The 17,035-nt window shown below is 38.8% G+C and overlaps 1 protein-coding gene across 4 annotated transcripts in view; it reads left to right on the plus strand.

Annotated features, from left to right (window-relative positions):
* The first annotated feature begins 2,108 nt into the window (after window positions 1–2,108).
* MINPP1 (multiple inositol-polyphosphate phosphatase 1) overlaps window positions 2,109–17,035 on the plus strand; it is a 52,901-nt gene continuing 37,974 nt past the window's right edge. The window contains exons 1-4 of one of the 4 annotated variants that reach the window (XM_034931055.1): window positions 6,669–6,807; window positions 9,376–9,485; window positions 9,583–9,780; window positions 14,386–14,483. In XM_034931055.1, coding sequence (XP_034786946.1) covers window positions 9,452–9,485; window positions 9,583–9,780; window positions 14,386–14,483 — 330 coding nt within the window. In that variant the 5' untranslated portion in view covers window positions 6,669–6,807; window positions 9,376–9,451. Of the gene's footprint in view, window positions 6,808–7,035; window positions 7,568–9,375; window positions 9,486–9,582; window positions 9,781–14,385; window positions 14,484–17,035 lie in introns of those variants that run through there. The other 3 variants (XM_034931056.3, XM_003810495.6, XM_008962844.4) reach the window with 3 other exon arrangements.

Below are 17,035 nucleotides of genomic sequence, written 5' to 3' on the forward strand. Positions count from 1 at the left end.
GCATACTTCCTGGGAGAGCTGGGAAGATAAAATCAGATCATTATACCACATAAAGCAAAGCAATAACACTTCCATATTTTAGCTTCCCCCACTGCCTATCTGTCCTATTTTCATTTATTCATTTATACTTTTCAACAAACAGTTGCTAGTAGTTTGCTTAATGTAAGATATGGGATGAATATTTTCATGATGGCCCCTGCATCTAAGTTATCATTTAGCAGTACCTGCCTTATCTCTTGTACCGAATCAGATTAGACAGCATAGGAAGAATGAAAAGGTGAGGTGGGATAATAAGGAATGTTGTTTGTGGAAACATAATGGTTGCTTCAATTTGAGTGTAAACTGTCCTTTTTACTGAAGCAATTGCAACCAAGTGTGTGAGTTCACAGGTGCCTACATTGCTTTTTTGGCTTAGGTATTGTTTGGGTTTTAATACTGACTGATATATAATACAGACAAATCAACTCAATCAAAGAAACCAACTCAATCAAAGAAAGATGGGTCTACATACAACAAAACTGAACAAAATCTGCAAGAAGAGTGATTCATATATGGGCTATTGAGGCAACATGAAATGGACATTAATCGACTAAGTAAAAAACAGATTTCTTGAAGAATTAATAAAGAACTTTTGTTTTGGAAGTTCTCTATTGTTTAAAATTAGCCAGATGTGGTGGCCTGCACCTACAGTCCCAGCTACTCAGGAGGCTGAGGTGGAAGGATCACTTGAGCCCAAGAGGCGGAGGTTGCAGTGAGCTGAGACTGTGCCGCTGCACTACAGACAGCCTCCTGCATGACAGAGCCAGACCCTGTCTCAAAACGTGGGGGGGAAGAAAGTTCTCTATTGTTTGAAATAATAAGGAAACATTAGAGGCTCTAAAGTCAGCTAACCAATAGTCCTAAAAATAGAATGGCTCAAAAAGATTGTCCAATTTTGGAAAACTAACATTTCAAAAAGTTGTTTCACTTTTTATGAATCCTAAGATTTCCATATCCTAGAAAACTAACATCTCAGAAAAACAAAAAAAGATGGTAAAACACAATTGCCATCATCTATGCCTGTTCTGGAAAAATACAGAGAAGAGAGTGTTTGGTTTTTTTAACCAGGATTTGGAAAGCCATTATTTATCTCTGTGACAGAATAATAATATGTTTTGGATGGAGGGTAATTCTAGGGGAAATTATATTTCTGAACAACAGTGTTGGTTTGTGCAGGAAAATCACCAAAGAACATGACTAGAAAGTGTATAGCTACAGTTTCCCTCTTTTAAATGGGAATAGCAAAACATATAAAGAATATTGATAGGCCGGGTGCGGTGGCTCACACCTGTAATCCCAGCACTTTGGGAGGCCGAGGCGGGCGGATCAAGAGGTCAGGAGATCGAGACCATCATGGCTAACACGGTGAAACCCCGTCTCTACTAAAAAATACAAAAAATTAGCCGGGCGTGGTGGTGGGCGCCTGTAGTCCCAGCTACTCGGGAGGCTGAGGCAGGCAAATGGCGTGAATCCGGGAGGCGGAGCTTGCAGTGAGCCGAGATCGCGCCACTGCACTCCAGCCTGGGTGACAGAGCGAGAGACTCTGTCTCAAAAAAAAAAAAAAAAAAAAGAGTATTGATAGTTTAAACCTACTACAATTTTGCATCTAGTTTCTCAAGTAGTTCTGTGGATTTAGAACCAACATTTGCTGAGGGGAAAGAATTACCAACATCAAAGTCCTAGGATGTGTCAGGGCACCAGAAGAGAAGTTTTGTCACTGTAAAATAACTCTCTTGGCAGAGCATGATAGAGACTGTAAACAGCAGGTTACTTCAATAGTTATGTGCGATTCAGTGAAGATCTCTACATTAATTGAAGCACAACTCAAGCAATTCAATGTAGCTCTGATATGCTGGAGAACAATCTAGCAGTTAGCTATCAGCGGTGGTGTGGTTCCTTTTAAGCAAAGGTAGCTTGTAGTCTTCAGACTTGTGACCTGTGCAGCCTCCACATTCAAGTGAGGTTAAAGGGACTGCTGTTGGAACATGGATCACTCCAGCCCTATCTGTACACATGGACCCCTCTTCTGTTGGCTTCCACTGCAACAAAAAGCCAATAAACACTAAATCAACATCTGGCAACTGTTAAAAGAGGAATGATGCAACAGCAGGGCAGAAAGATAAGAAAGCTCAAACTTTCTTGGCATAGGCACAAAGTTCGTTGCTTAATGTAGTTATGAGATAATAAATATCTATGAAAAACTATTTGTCAGTTTATTTAAGAGAGACGTGATAATAAGAAACCCTTTAATTCTGCTTAATAAAAGCAACTGATATTTATTTGGGGGCAGAAACTATATAAAGTCTTTATATAAGCTGTTTCGTTTAATCCTCTCAACAGTCTCATGGCTAGGTGTTATTATCCCCACTTTACAATGAAAAAGAATGGTGGCAAAATAATTTAATTTTTTAAATATTTCACAGGTAATAAGAGATGAAGCTGGAATCTGAAAACCAGAAAGTCTAACTTCTGAGACCATGTTCTTAGTATTGTATATGCTTACATAGAGAGCCTTGCTGTTTCCCTACAGAATTTAGCTGTTTCCTTTCCTTTATTGTTTCATCCCCAGAAAACTATCTTAGTAACTTCTTTAAAAGTAAAGTAGATGGCTGTTAACTTAAAATACTATATATGACACCACGTAATCTTTTTTTTTCTTTTTGAGATGGAGTTTTACTCTTGTTGCCCAGGCTGGAGTGCAATGGCGTGATCTCGGCTTACTGCAACCTCCACCTCCCAAGTTCAAGCAATTCTCCTGCCTCAGCCTCCCAAGTAGCTGGTATTACAAGCGTCCACCACCACACCCAGCTAATTTTTTTGTACTTTTAGTAGAGATGGGGTTTCAACATGTTGGCCAGGCTGGTCTCGAACTCCTGACCTCAGGTGATCCACGCACCTCAGCTTCCCGAAGTGCTGAGATTACAGGCATGAGCCACTGTGCCTGGCTGACACCATGCAATCTTAAAAGCTGAATGACTATTTTTGAAATCCTATGGATAATCTGGCAAAAATAATTGAGCTTATCCTTTCGTATAGTGGATTGATTAGAAATGAAGTTCTACTCAAGACCCATTAATGTAGGACCATCAAGTTAAACTTTTTTTCTTTTCCACTCTGAAAAAATACAACAGATAATGTTTGCTTCTAAATAAAATTGCAGAACCACTAGCAATTCATTCTCAGTTGGATCTCCAGAGCTGACCATACAAACTTCTACTTGTTTCTCCCATTCCTCTTAGTTGTCAATCCTTTCCCATTACTTTCCCATTTCTCTCAGTTGCAAATCCAAACCATTTTCACATTTCAAGACTTAATTCCTATTCCCCCATCTTTCAAACTTGTCTCCTATGTTACTGTGGAAACTGAGGCCATCAGGCTTGAATTCTATGAACTCCCTCCTGCCAGATCTACAAATTTATCCCCATGTTCACCCATCCTTCTAACATTCTCTTAGAAGATAAGGTCTCATCTCCTTCTGGCCCAAATCAAATTCTCTACCTGTGTTTTTGGTTCTGTCCTCTCCCATCTCTGCAAGGACCTTGAACCATTAATTTTCCTTTCTGCCTCTTGTATTGTGTTAGATTTGCCAAATATATTGCTCCCATACCCACAATTTCTTATGAGGGGAGGTGATGTTCCCATGATCTCTGCAAAGGAATAGCCATGTTTCGCATTATGCAAACTTCTCTGTACTACCTGATTGGACCAAGTGGGCACCTATGTCAAAGGGCATCCAATTTACAGAGTGCCCAGATAATTCAGACATGGTCTGGCATGAAATGAGGAGCACGGCCTGTGACCTTTTTAAATTTTTTCAAAGGCTGCTTAGTGCTCTAAGAACAAGATATCCATTTTAAGTGAAATGAGTGGATTTTTATTATTAGGAAAGTTATGAAATGATCTTTGATGCATGTGTTGCCTGTGAAAGTCATGCACTTTAATGTTCAGTGGGAGTAAGTGTAATCCATGTAATTGCTAGAAAGCTAGGCATCTTAGCACAGGAATAATCACACTGAACATTAGTAATGATAAAAATATCATTTATAGTGGCCTATCATATGGATTTTAAATACATCATCTCTGTCATGATAATCCCATGATATAGGTTCTAATATTACCAATTTTCAGATAAAAAAAAAAACTAAGGCCCAGAGAACTTGGGTCACTCAATTAATAAGCGGCAGAGCTAATTAGAGTCTGGGTCCAAAGCTTAAGCACTCTTCGTCTTCTTTATATTTGGCTTTTTCCTAGCCAAAAACATGGAGGCATTGCTTACTTTTACTTTATCATTGTTATCTTGGCATAACATCAAAATAATTAGGAGCTGATATACCTAAGTGTATAAAACAGGATAAAATTAATTGATGAGGAATTAGATAAGGAAAATAAAATCAAACTAGGGGCAAATTTCATGTATAAAAATGTGTACTGTGCCATACATTTTGTAAGTGGAGTCTCTAAAGATTGCTTCATAAGGAAGAAGTGAATAATGACTTTGGGAACACTTGGTAACCCCTAGGACTCAAAAGATTGGGTGTGAGAAGTTATTAATAAGCATATGTATTAGGCAAAATACAGTGAGATGAACCTGGAACAAATGCTCGCTGAATGCACTTAGAAATATTATCAGGCGACTCAGCCTATAGAGCATACGGGTTAGAATGTCTATTTTAAGAAGGAGCGGATATTTACTAAATGCTAATTTGAGCAAAGTTCTACAGAAATATCACTGACCATGAATATTCAGGCATTGACAGGCTACAAAATAGCATATCGAAAAGAACATCTGTTGCCCTAAAGATGGTTTCCTGCACAGAACGTCTCCAAATTTTCAGCATTCATAGGCTGGCCCCGTTTCTTCTTGGTTAACATTTAGAGGCACGCCTAAACTTAGAGGTACACCTCTCTAAACCAAGGAGACACTTAAAGAGAAAAGGAGTAAAGATGGTGATGGGCTTACAAAGAGCAATGTAATAGTGTCTTTGAAGCAAAAGCTAACTTAACAAAAACGTGGTCCCAATTTCCTTAAATCTGGATCACCGTACGACTTCTGTAATACTTATTATTTCCCCAGCTGGCAAATAAACTGGAGTTCAAGTGGGAAAAAACAAGGTATTGTTCAGATTTATGATTTTTGGGGTCAAAGATTCTGAGCAATAACCTATTAAAAAACCCAGCTTTTGATTTGAGTATGTAAGTACATGGGAGGAACGTATGAATCTGGAGTGGTGGTAAATACAGAGCATGTTTGCTTCGCAAAGCAGATTAGCTCATACTTAATAATAGAGTAAATCTGTTGGGCCATGACTCAATGCACCCAAATTCTCTAGATTGCTATGTCTCTACTCGCTAAGCCTTCGGGAACAACAAGCACAGAACTTTTAGGGTGCTGTCTCACTGATGTCCGCGTTAGCTCTGGTAGACCAGGTCAAGATTATACCAAAGATTCAGGACTTAAATTCCTGCAGAATGTAAGCCCCTTTCCAAGTTCTCTGCTTTACTGTATCCTGTTTATTTTCAAACTCAAATGGAAAAAAACGAAACAAAAACCTTGGGCTTCAAGAGGCATCCTGCCGCAAGGCCCAGCGATGTGAATTTTCAACAACCGTCTCAGGCAGATTTCATGCTGATGGTTCAGGCACTAAACTTTGAAAAACACAGTATCACAGAGTAGGGATGGTGATGTAAGAGTCATCTGTAAAAGCTGTGCTGTTTTGGCAGCCTGGGAGGCTAAGGTTTAGTCTGGGCGACTAAGGTTTAGTCCGGGCTGTATTCACACCCAAAACAACTAAAAAAGCGGAGGAGTCTTTGAGTCAATCCCTGAAGCTCCGGCTAAGAGGAAACTCGCCCACGCTCCAGGGCAGCGACGCCGGCTCCACCTCAGCCACGGCTGTCTCAAGCTTCTCGGGGTTTTCCGCCGGCTCCACCCGAGCCACAAGTCTACAGGACTCCTCGGAGCTTTCCGCCGGGACGCAAGACCCACCGCCAGGGGTTGGTACCTCCTAGAGAACAGCGAAGCGCATCCCGAGGGCCGCCGGCCGGAAGCGCCCTCCAGACCCGCCCCCTGCCCTCCGGAGCCGGAAGCTGGGCATCTGCAGCCGGCTCGGCGCACTCCACTGACCGTCCCGACGATGCGCCGCGCGCCCGGCTGCCTCCTCCGGACCTCCGTAGCGCCTGCCGCGGCCCTGGCTGCGGCGCTGCTCTCGTCGCTTGCGCGCTGCTCTCTTCTAGAGCCGAGGGACCCGGTGGCCTCGTCGCTCAGCCCCTATTTCGGCACCAAGACTCGCTACGAGGATGTCAACCCCGTGCTATTGTCGGGTCCCGAGGCTCCGTGGCGGGACCCTGAGCTGCTGGAGGGGACCTGCACCCCGGTGCAGCTGGTCGCCCTCATTCGCCACGGCACCCGCTACCCCACGGCCAAACAGATCCGCAAGCTGAGGCAGCTGCACGGGTTGCTGCAGGCCCGCGGGTCCAGGGATGGCGGGGCTAGTAGTACCGGCAGCCGCGACCTGGGTGCAGCGCTGGCCGACTGGCCTTTGTGGTACGCGGACTGGATGGACGGGCAGCTAGTAGAGAAGGGACGGCAGGATATGCGACAGCTGGCGCTGCGTCTGGCCTCGCTCTTCCCGGCCCTTTTCAGCCGTGAGAACTACGGCCGCCTGCGGCTCATCACCAGTTCCAAGCACCGCTGCATGGATAGCAGCGCCGCCTTCCTGCAGGGGCTGTGGCAGCACTACCACCCTGGCTTGCCGCCGCCCGACGTCGCAGGTGACCCCCCGGGCGGCCCGTGTGCTGTCCCGGTCCTCCCACCCGCCCTGGATGCTCTCCCGCCTCCCCCAGACCCTGGGCTTTTCCGATGCCCCCAGTTCTCTTTCCTCTTTTCCCAAGCCATCATCCCTCGGGCTACGTCCTCCCTGTCGAGGGATATTACAGACTTGGCTATCTCTTTTTCCCCTTACACGTATGTTCATTTATTAATTCATCAGGTGTAAATTCAGCACCTTGTACTCGCTGCCTGCTTTAGTAGAGTTGGGGATCCAACAGGAAAGGGGACAGACGAGGTCTCCCGCAATTTTTGCGCTCCCGTTCCCAAACTGAATTGCCCCTTCGAGCGCCAACCCATCCCTTCCCCCTTCCCTGGCGTCTAGTTTCACAATTGGGCGCACGTTTTAAAAAACAATCTAGAATTTTCTTCCTCGGGCTTTGCTTCCGATACTAGTTTTTCCTTATTTCTTTTTTTTTTTTTTAACTCATCATCTTTTTCAGATGACAGTTTTAGACCTACACCCTGTTTTAGGAACCTGATCTCAAGCCTTTGTGTCCTCCTTTTTTCTTCTGTTTTGTTCATGTTTTTAGTGTAGCGTTCCCATCATTGTAGCTGTGGTCCGTGGTCACAAGCAGTAACAACTCATTTATTCCATTAATTACACTTTTTCGAAATTTGAGAAATCATCTAGTAAGGCCCCGTTATTTCACAGGTGAAGAACCCGAGCCCAAGAGTATGCCTTCTTAATTGTCTTTCTCTAAGGTCTAGTATCCAAGTCTTCTGTTTTCCTAGAATGGTTCTTTTTCTCTTAGAAAATGTTGTAATAGTTACAAATAATAATGATAGCATACACCTCATGCCTATTGTATGCCAGGTATGCCTCACATTTATTTTACAAAATCCTTACAACCACAATCTGGAGTTGATAGTATTTTCCCCTTATCTCAAAGATGAGGAAATTGATACACGAACACATTAAATAATTTGCCCATTTGCATACAGCTAGCTGTGGACCCAGGAAATCTGATTCAGAGCTTGCTTTCTTAGCCATTATGCTATACTGCCTCCATTTGTCCAATAACATACCTAATAAGAATAAAAACATGTAACATTTTTGTACCACAGAGATGAGCAAGCATTAATAGTTTCTTGATCACTTTTAAGGCCAGAATTGAAGTGAGGATTATTGTTTAGCTTCAAAGCCCAAGTGAAAAATTAGAAGTAGGCTGGTTTGTAATTTCTTCTGTAGCTGTTGAACAGTGAAACCATCTGTAAGGGATTTCTCCACTGATTCTGTGTCATGTTATTGTGGGTAATTCAGTTAGCTGACTTGTGTCTAATTACTTGTTGAACTGTGTTTTTTTTTAAATATATACTTTTTCCATTAGCATGAGTGAAAATTCCTCATAAATCTGTTAAATTAACAGAATGGTGAAAGCAGAACATATTTTAATATAACACAATATCTATAGCGACTTCCTGGAACAAGTGAATTTTTGTTCTCAGATGGCATTGCGAAGACTGGCATTTGACTCTCAGTACAGAGCCAGGGATGAAAATACTACAGTTCAGAATAAGCCCACTCCTGACCGTTTTCAGTGTCAGATAGCAAACCCTTTGCCTAGCCACTTTATTATTCTCTATAGACAATAGTTTTGCCTATTATGTACATCTGGTCTTTTGAGGGAGTCTGCTGAATTAGATTTGTAGTTTTGTAGAAACAGAACAATGCCTTTGTTTTTGTTTAAAGACTAGCAATAATTAGATAGTAACAAGGATAAAATACCCAGATGCACTTGGGAAATTACATTTTAGCGTACACAGAAAAAAGGTGACAAAGTTCGCTTATTTTCCTAGTCAAGATATTTTGTTAAGAATTGCAATCCAGTTGACAAAGTGGGCAGAATTATCCATTTCAAGAGAAACATACATACTGATTTTTTTTTGCGTACACATCCAAAGCCCAGATAAAACTATATTCAATTTTCTCATATTTTATGTACAAAAATGATATGCTTGGTGTTCTTTTCATGGTAAATTGTTGGAGAAATGATTGAAAAATGTGTGTTTTGAATATGACTGAAAAAAACGTAAAGGGCACACCAGTAGTTGAAGCATGATTATGAATGCTTCTCCAATACATATTTGTTGCCCAATTGGGGGCATAATGTAATTTATTAAATTTTAAATAGAAAGTTATCTGGGGCTTCAGTTAAAAGATAAACCAATTCACAGGCCCAGCACAGTGAAGCACAGGAGACCCAAAACATCAGTGCGTTTTGTGCTGCTGTCAGTAGTTTTTGTCCAAAGCAGAATCTTTGTAAAGTAATACAGTGTTGGGAAGGTTAATTGAGAAAATAAAATACTGTGTTTAGACTTTGGCTTAGAGTGAAAAAATAGATTCCGTATGTTGAATTCTCTCTCACCTTGTAAGTAGAAACTTTGCTGATTTTTAGTTTGCTTTCTAAAGTTTTCCGTGCCTGACAGAAACAGTACTTATTAATGTATGATGCAGTTTCATTGCGTAGCATCTCTACAACACATTTAATCTTCAATCTCTATTTCTTTAGCCTTTTCTAGCTATTCTCATGCGTTACAGCCATTATAAATGGGGAATAATTTTACCCCAAGAGTTTCCTGATCAATATGTGCTTATTTCAGCTGTGCGGATTAGTAAGATGTTAGTGTTCCTTTTTCACACTTAACATTTTCAATAATTTGAAACTGTCATTTATGTCAGTGATTTACAAATATATATAAATTTTTTTCTCTTTCAGATATGGAGTTTGGACCTCCAACAGTTAATGATAAACTAATGAGATTTTTTGATCACTGTAAGAAGTTTTTAACTGAAGTAGAAAAAAATGCTACAGCTCTTTATCATGTGGAAGCCTTCAAAACTGGACCAGAAATGCAGAACATTTTAAAAAAAGTTGCAGCTACTTTGCAAGTGCCAGTAAATGATTTAAATGCAGGTAATATGTCTGTTGTCTTTTATTTGAACTTACAGTTTAAATAATTTTGAACTGTGAAAATGAAAACATAAGGAAACAATCTTTTTTAAAGGCCCATAATTGATTTACATTAAGAAAATAATATGTTCTGGGTCAAAAAAATTGTATACCTTGTGCTTACTATTTACCATTTTTAGATTCATATTCTTCTTTGAGTGTTATTTAAATTAATGTACAAGATTCTAGTTATATTCTGGAGTTTTTTTGAGGGCAGAGTAATATAAAGCCTCAACTGTAGGCATTATTTTTAAAACAAATTATCTTTTCTGAATTTCCCCCTGATAAAGTGATAGAAATGGAAAAATCATGTAAATTCTTTAGCTTTTGAAGCAGTTCAAAAGTACCTGTTAATGTGTAAGAGGGGTAAGTTTTAGAAAGTGAAAAGCAAAGTACTATGATGTTTTTTGAGTTATATGTAGCCATGCTGAGAAGATGAGCAGTCATGTCTATCATAAGTTATTGCAGTGGATGGGCTGACTATGCAACTTACCATCCAAACTGGTGGGACACTTTCGAAAGTGAAAGGGAACACTATTAATAATTTTGCCAGGAAAGCAGGTGGGAAACCAGGGCACATGGTCACCTAGCAATGGGAGATTAAGAAAATAAGATTTTTTTCTGTTTTCTAGGAATTTATATTCCATAGGGTAGATGTTGACAAAGATACATGCAAAGATTATAGATTACATTATACTCTGAATTAATTTCCAAAAGACTGGAAGTAGATGTTGGGAAAAAAATAGATTAGAATTTATCAGTCACAGGGCCCGAATGCTTTATAAGGATCAAAAAGAAGATGCCTAGACTAGCATTTGAAATTGAATTTTTTCTCTCTCTCCAAACTGGCAGTACATTGGCATCGCCTGTGGAGCTTTAAAAATTATTTACTTTATTGGGAAATAATTCAAACATGAAGATAACAAAAAAGGCTAATGTAGTGAACATCCCTATACCCACAACTTGGTTTTACTAAATTTTAACTTTGTGCCTCAGTTACTTGCCTTAAATAAATTGAGGTCTACTGGTCCCTTTCCTGGATCCCATTCTTCTTCCTTTCTCACCAGTGGTAATTGTTGTCATGAATTGAGCATTTATATTATCCCATGCCAGTTTTATACATAAATGGGATATTGTTTTGCAGATTTTAAAACTTTTAAGAGTGGTATCAAAGTTTATACCAGTCCAAAATTCTATTTTTATGCAACTTTTTGTTTTTGATGTAATGTTTGCAATTCTAGTCCTACATTTTAAATGTATGTATTTCATTCTACATCTATACCAATATCTAGCCATTATTCTGTTAGTAGGCAGTTAGGTTGTTGAAAAAGATTTTTTAAAACTATGTTTAGTCTCTGAATGGGCAAGAATTATGTATTTTACTGATGAAGTAACTGACAGCAACTTCTTTTTGGAAGCAGTATTAAGTATAGTGGTTAAAATAATGGATTCTGGAATTGGACTATTTGCATTTGAATCTTGACTCTACTATCCTATTGAATAACTATGATTTTTGACAAGTTTATTAATGTCTTTATGCCACAGTTTCCTTTTCTGTAAAATGAACATGGGAATTATTCTTGTCTTGTAGGATTATTGCAAAGATTATATAAGATTAATTCATACAAAGCATTTAGTACCTGGCGCAGTAATTGCGCAATAAATACTTTTGCTATTTAAATACCCTTTTGTTTACATAGAGGGGTGATGCTATATGTATTTTCAGTAACTTACTATTTTTACTTAACAATATATTTGTCTCTAGACAGATATAGAACTGTCTCATTCTTTTAAATCCTGTGTTATTTCATGGGACATATGAATGACTCGATTTGTAAGTCAATGCTAGTTAAATTGTTTAACCCATCATCGAATTTTACTGCTGTAAGAGGCTGTTGCTAATGCAGTCCAAATTCTTTTTATAGAAACCATTTTCCTACTGAAGTTTTTCTTAGTTTTTAACTCTTTCAGGTAATGCTACAGTGAACATTCTTGTAGTCTGTTTTTTACACTTGAGAGTTTATTTGCAAGATAAAATAGGTGAGGCCGGGTGCCGTGGCATAACCTATAATCCCAGCACTTTGGGAGGCCAAGGTGGGTGGATCACTGGAGCCCAGGAGTTCAAGACCAGCCTTGGCAACATGGTGAAACCCTGCCTCTATCAAAGACACAAAAAGTTAGCTAGTCTTATAACTTGGTCTCCAAATAAATAAATAGATTTCTAAAAATGTTTTTTAAAGATCAATAGGTGAAATTGCTGGGTTAACACACATGAATATTTTACATCTTGACATGTATTTTTAAATTGTTCTCTGAAGGTGTAGTAAAAATTTATATCCACAGTATATGAGAATGTTCATTTTCCCATATCTTCCAACAGTAGATATTATTAGTCATTTTAATTTTCGCCAATTTGATTAATGAAAAATAGTATCTAGCTTTAATTTGCAGTTCTTTGATTACTTCTGAAAGTGAACATATTTTCATGTTTAGTAGCCATTTGCATTTCTTCTAAAAATTACCCCTTCATAATTTTGTTCATTTTCTATTGGGTTATTTTTGTTTTCTTATGAATCACAAATACCTTTTATGTGTTATGGATATATTAATTATATCTTTTAATTCTGCCTGACAAAGGATTTGCCCTTTGCTTGTTGTATGTTGCTAATATTTTAATTTCTTGCTTATCTCTTAGGTTTGTTGATGGTGCCTTTGATTGCACAGAAGTTTACATCTTTTACATAGCCATATCTGTCTCTTCATTATGGCTTCTGAGTGTTGTATTTTGTCTAGGAATCCTCCCACCCCAAGATTATTATATTTTCCTATTGTCTTCCTTTTTTGTTGTTTTATTTTTTTCTCAGGGGAGTGGAGGGAAAGGGTCTATTTCGTTTTTTAAATATTTAAATTTCTTATCCACCTGAAATATTTTTGAGGTTCTGAAAGATTGACCACGAAATCAGAAGGGTCATAACAGATAAGTCAGAGCTATGACTTAAATAAGATAGTGTATCTAACCTCTTTACTTTGTAAGTGGGGAAATTGACACTAAAGAGAGCTTACCCAGGATAATTAGTGGTGAAGTCAGGTCTCAGCCTGTCTTCATCTGATGCTTTTTCTCCCTGTACTCTGAAGAGTTTTTTGGTGAATTTTTTTTTTCTGGTAAACTCTCTTCCGGTTAAAGAATATACCATGTGGACTGACTTCATAGTTTCAGAATTAGAGCTTCGAGTGTAAATAAGCCAGGTCCTTTCATCAAATGTACCTGGTACTTACAAGCCACTATATTGTATCAGGTATTGAGATTATAAAACCTTTTCTTTACATAAGCAAAGTTTTGAATGGCTTTTCTGTATATTCCCAATGAAATACATTTTTTTTGTATTATATACTGCCTCAGGAATTCTTTAAACTCAGAACTAGTGCAAAATGCATGTAACGCCAGTTGATTTTTGGTCCCATTTTCCTTTAGGAAAACAGGAAAGGCAGTAAAATTAAAGAAAAATCAAAGCAATGGAGGCAACCACTGCAGTTGACTTTTTTTTCTCTCTAGCATTAAATATCACCCACTTCTCATTGACCAGAGAGCAGCAGTGTTTTTATTTACTAACAAAGGCTACTTTTTATAGCCCAAGCATTCATTCCCTTATCATTTCTCTTCAATACCCATATGTATCTCAAAGTAATGTAATCAACAAATTAGCAGTGTAAAAATGCTGGATAACTTATTCTGAAATCCACTTCCGAAATCATTTGAGCAGCTAAGTTTGAAAAACTCATGTTGGTACCAACATTTCTCTCTTTAGTGTGTGATTTTTCCCTTTTTGTGCTTCTCCTCCTTGGCTGTCTCTCCTTTCTCCTTCCCCCTCACTTACCTTGCACTTCCTTCCCTCTCCATCTCTGTAGTCTTCTCTCTCCTTTTATACTTTTCTGTACTTACTGCTGCTTCTTAGTTATAAAATGAATTGTAGAATTTAAACTGTTTAATAAATGTTAAACAAATGTTTGTTATTTGTAATTTTCAAGTCGGGTACTAAAACCTTTATAACCTTAGCCCCCCCTCCTTGAACCCTCTAAAATTAACAAAATCATGTTAAGTTTTATATAGCAAGTCCTTGGGTTATACTTTTTGTTGATATTGCTAGGCAAATATGCTCTTAACAAGTAATTGCCTGAGGCAGGAGGATTGCTTGAGCCCAGGAATCTGAGTTTGCAGTGAGCTGTGATCACCACTGCACTCTAGCCTGGACAACAGAGCAAGACCCTGTCCAAAAAAAAAAAAAAAAAGGCAGAAAAACGTTACCAATTACAGAAAATTTCTTAGTTTTATTGGACTGAAATTTATACTTCCTCATGGTTTCTTCCTGATAGTTCAGTTCTGCACCCTTAAATTACACAGAGCAAGTCTCTTAATTCTTTGATAGCCAGGAAGAAACTAAATTATTTCTTCCCCAAACTGAAGATGTCCATTTTATTGAGCTGTACCACACATGGCATTCTACAGATATTTAGCCTTTGAAAAATTGCAGAAAATAATGACCCACAAAATTTTACCTTTTTTCCCCCCAGATTTAATTCAAGTAGCCTTTTTCACCTGTTCATTTGACCTGGCAATTAAAGGTGTTAAATCTCCTTGGTGTGATGTTTTTGACATAGATGATGCAAAGGTAAGTATTATTTTTGCAGTTTCTTTGCTTTTTAAAAAAAATTATTTTTGGCTTGCTTGTTTGCATTTGGTTACTTGAAGCAGCTTTTCAGAAAATGAGTAGTTAGGGAACATAAACTGTTTTGTGACTAACTCCTAATTTTCCTTAAATAAAGAGAGATTAAAGGTTCAAATTGGTCCCACCTACTTGTAAATAGTTAAGGTTCAAAAAACTCTGGAAACATTTTTTCCATGATGATTTGATTTCTAAATCATCCCATTTACAGACATACTTTTAACCCATCATCAAATTTTACTGCTTGGAAGGGATTATAGAGCTGATATAATCCCAGATTCTTCTTATGGGAAGCCAAAGCTCAGAGAGAATAAATGGGTTTCCAAAGTCCTAGCAACTATTTTATAACAGTTTCCATGGGAAATTGTGTTCTGTGTTTTACAGTGAACACTCGTATGTCCTTCGCCTATATTTACCAGTTAACCTTTTTTGCCACATTTCCTTTATCACTCTCTCTACTATATTAGTTTCCTATTGCTGCTCTAACAAGTTACCACAAACTTACTGGCTTAAAACAATATGAGTTTATTATCTTATGGTTCTGGAGGTCAGAAGTTCAAATTGAATCTTACAGGGCTGAAATCAAGGTATCAATAGAGCCGTATTCAGTAGAGCCGTATTCTTTCAGGGGGCTTTAGGAGAACATCTGTACCCTGCTTTTTCTGATCTCCAGAGGCTGCTTGCATTTCCTATCACTCAGACTTCTGACGAGTACATCTCCAGCTCTAACTGTCCTTCCTGCCTGCCTCTCGTAAGGATACTTGTTGATTACACTGGGCCCACCTAGATAGTCCAGGATTTATCTCTCCATCTCGAGATTCATAAGTTAATCACACTGGCAGATTCCCTTTTATCAGGTAAGGTAACATATTCATAGGATGTCAGGGATTAGAATGTGGACATATGGGAGCTGTTTTTTCTGTCCACCGTGTGTATGTAACCTTTTTTTCCCCGCCCCACCATCAGGATGCTTCACCCTTAAATACTTGGGCATGCATCTAGGACAAGAACATTCTTTTGTATAACCACAATACAGAATACTATAGTTCATATTTATGTATATCATATATATCACAATATTTTCTAATATACAGTCAACTTTCAAATTTTCACATCTTAAGTCTTTTATAGCTGTTTTTTGTTTGCTTTGTTTTATAAGACTCAGGATCTAATAAGGGATCATTTATTGGATTTGGTTGCATTTCTTTTAGTCTCATTTAACCTGAAAGAGTGCTACAGCCTTTCTTTTTCCTTTGTACATTGGTGTTTTGGAAGAGTCTAGGCCAGGTTTTTTGCAGAATGTTTTTGGATGTGTCTGATATGTTTTACTCAGGATTAGATTCAGATTAAACATTTTTGACAAGAGCACTACGTAAGTGATATATCCTTCTCAGTGCATCATATCAGAAGGACTGATGTCCGCTTGTCATGTCATTGATTATTATTACTATTTTTTTGAGACAGTGTCTCTCTCTGTTGCCCAGGCTGGAGTGCAGTGGTGCAATCTCAGCTAACTGAAACCTCTGCCTCCCGGATTCAAGTGATTGTCCTGCCTCAGCCTCTCCAGTAGCGGGGATTACAGGCGTGTGCCACCATGCCCAGGTAATTTTTGTATTTTTAGTAGAGATGGGGTTTCACCATGTTAGCCAGGCTGATCTTGAACTCCTGACCTTAGGTGATCTGCCCGCCTGGGCCCCCCAAAGTGCTGGTATTACAGGCATCAGCCACCACTCCTGGCCAGTGATGTTTGATCATTAGATTACAATGGTGCCTGCCTGATTTCTTTATTGTAGAGGTACTTTTTTTCCTTGTAAATAAAGAACTTCTTGGCTGGGCGTGGTGGTTCATGCCTGTAATCCCAGCACTTTGGGCGGCCAAGGCGGGTGGATCACCTGAGGTTAGGAGTTTGAGACCAGCCTGGCCAACACGGTGAAACCCCGTCCATACTAAAAATTAAAAAATTAGCCAAGCGTGGTGGTGCACACCTGTGATCCCAGCTACTCGGGAGGCTGAAGCAGGAGAATCGCTTGAACCCAGGAGGTGGAGGTTGCAGTGAGCCAAGATTGTGCCACTGCATTCCAGCCTGGGCGACAAAGCAAGACTCTGTCTCAGAAAAAAAAGGAAAAAAGGAAAAAAAAGAACTTCTAATTTAAATGACTGTGACTTGAAAAATTTAAATACATGTTTATTAAATTAATTGAATAAGAGTTTCTTTTTACATGTGAAAAGAAATTAAATTCTTCTTTTAAAAATATAAGGTTGTCTTTTGATTGAGGTATTTTCTATTATTTACTTCAGCAATTTGATAGAAAATAATTTATCCCTGCTTAGGACTTTCACTGTGAAATAGGTTTATATACTGAAGTATTTACAGGTGAAATAAAATGATACCTGGGATTTGCTTCAAAATAATACAGTGGTGGTGGTAGGAGCAAAGCTGAAATGGGATTGATTGAATGTTGATTATTGTTGAAGTTGGATGAGTACACAGAGGTTCG

Source organism: Pan paniscus, chromosome 8, assembly GCF_029289425.2.
Source record: "Pan paniscus chromosome 8, NHGRI_mPanPan1-v2.0_pri, whole genome shotgun sequence".
NCBI lineage: Eukaryota > Metazoa > Chordata > Mammalia > Primates > Hominidae > Pan > Pan paniscus.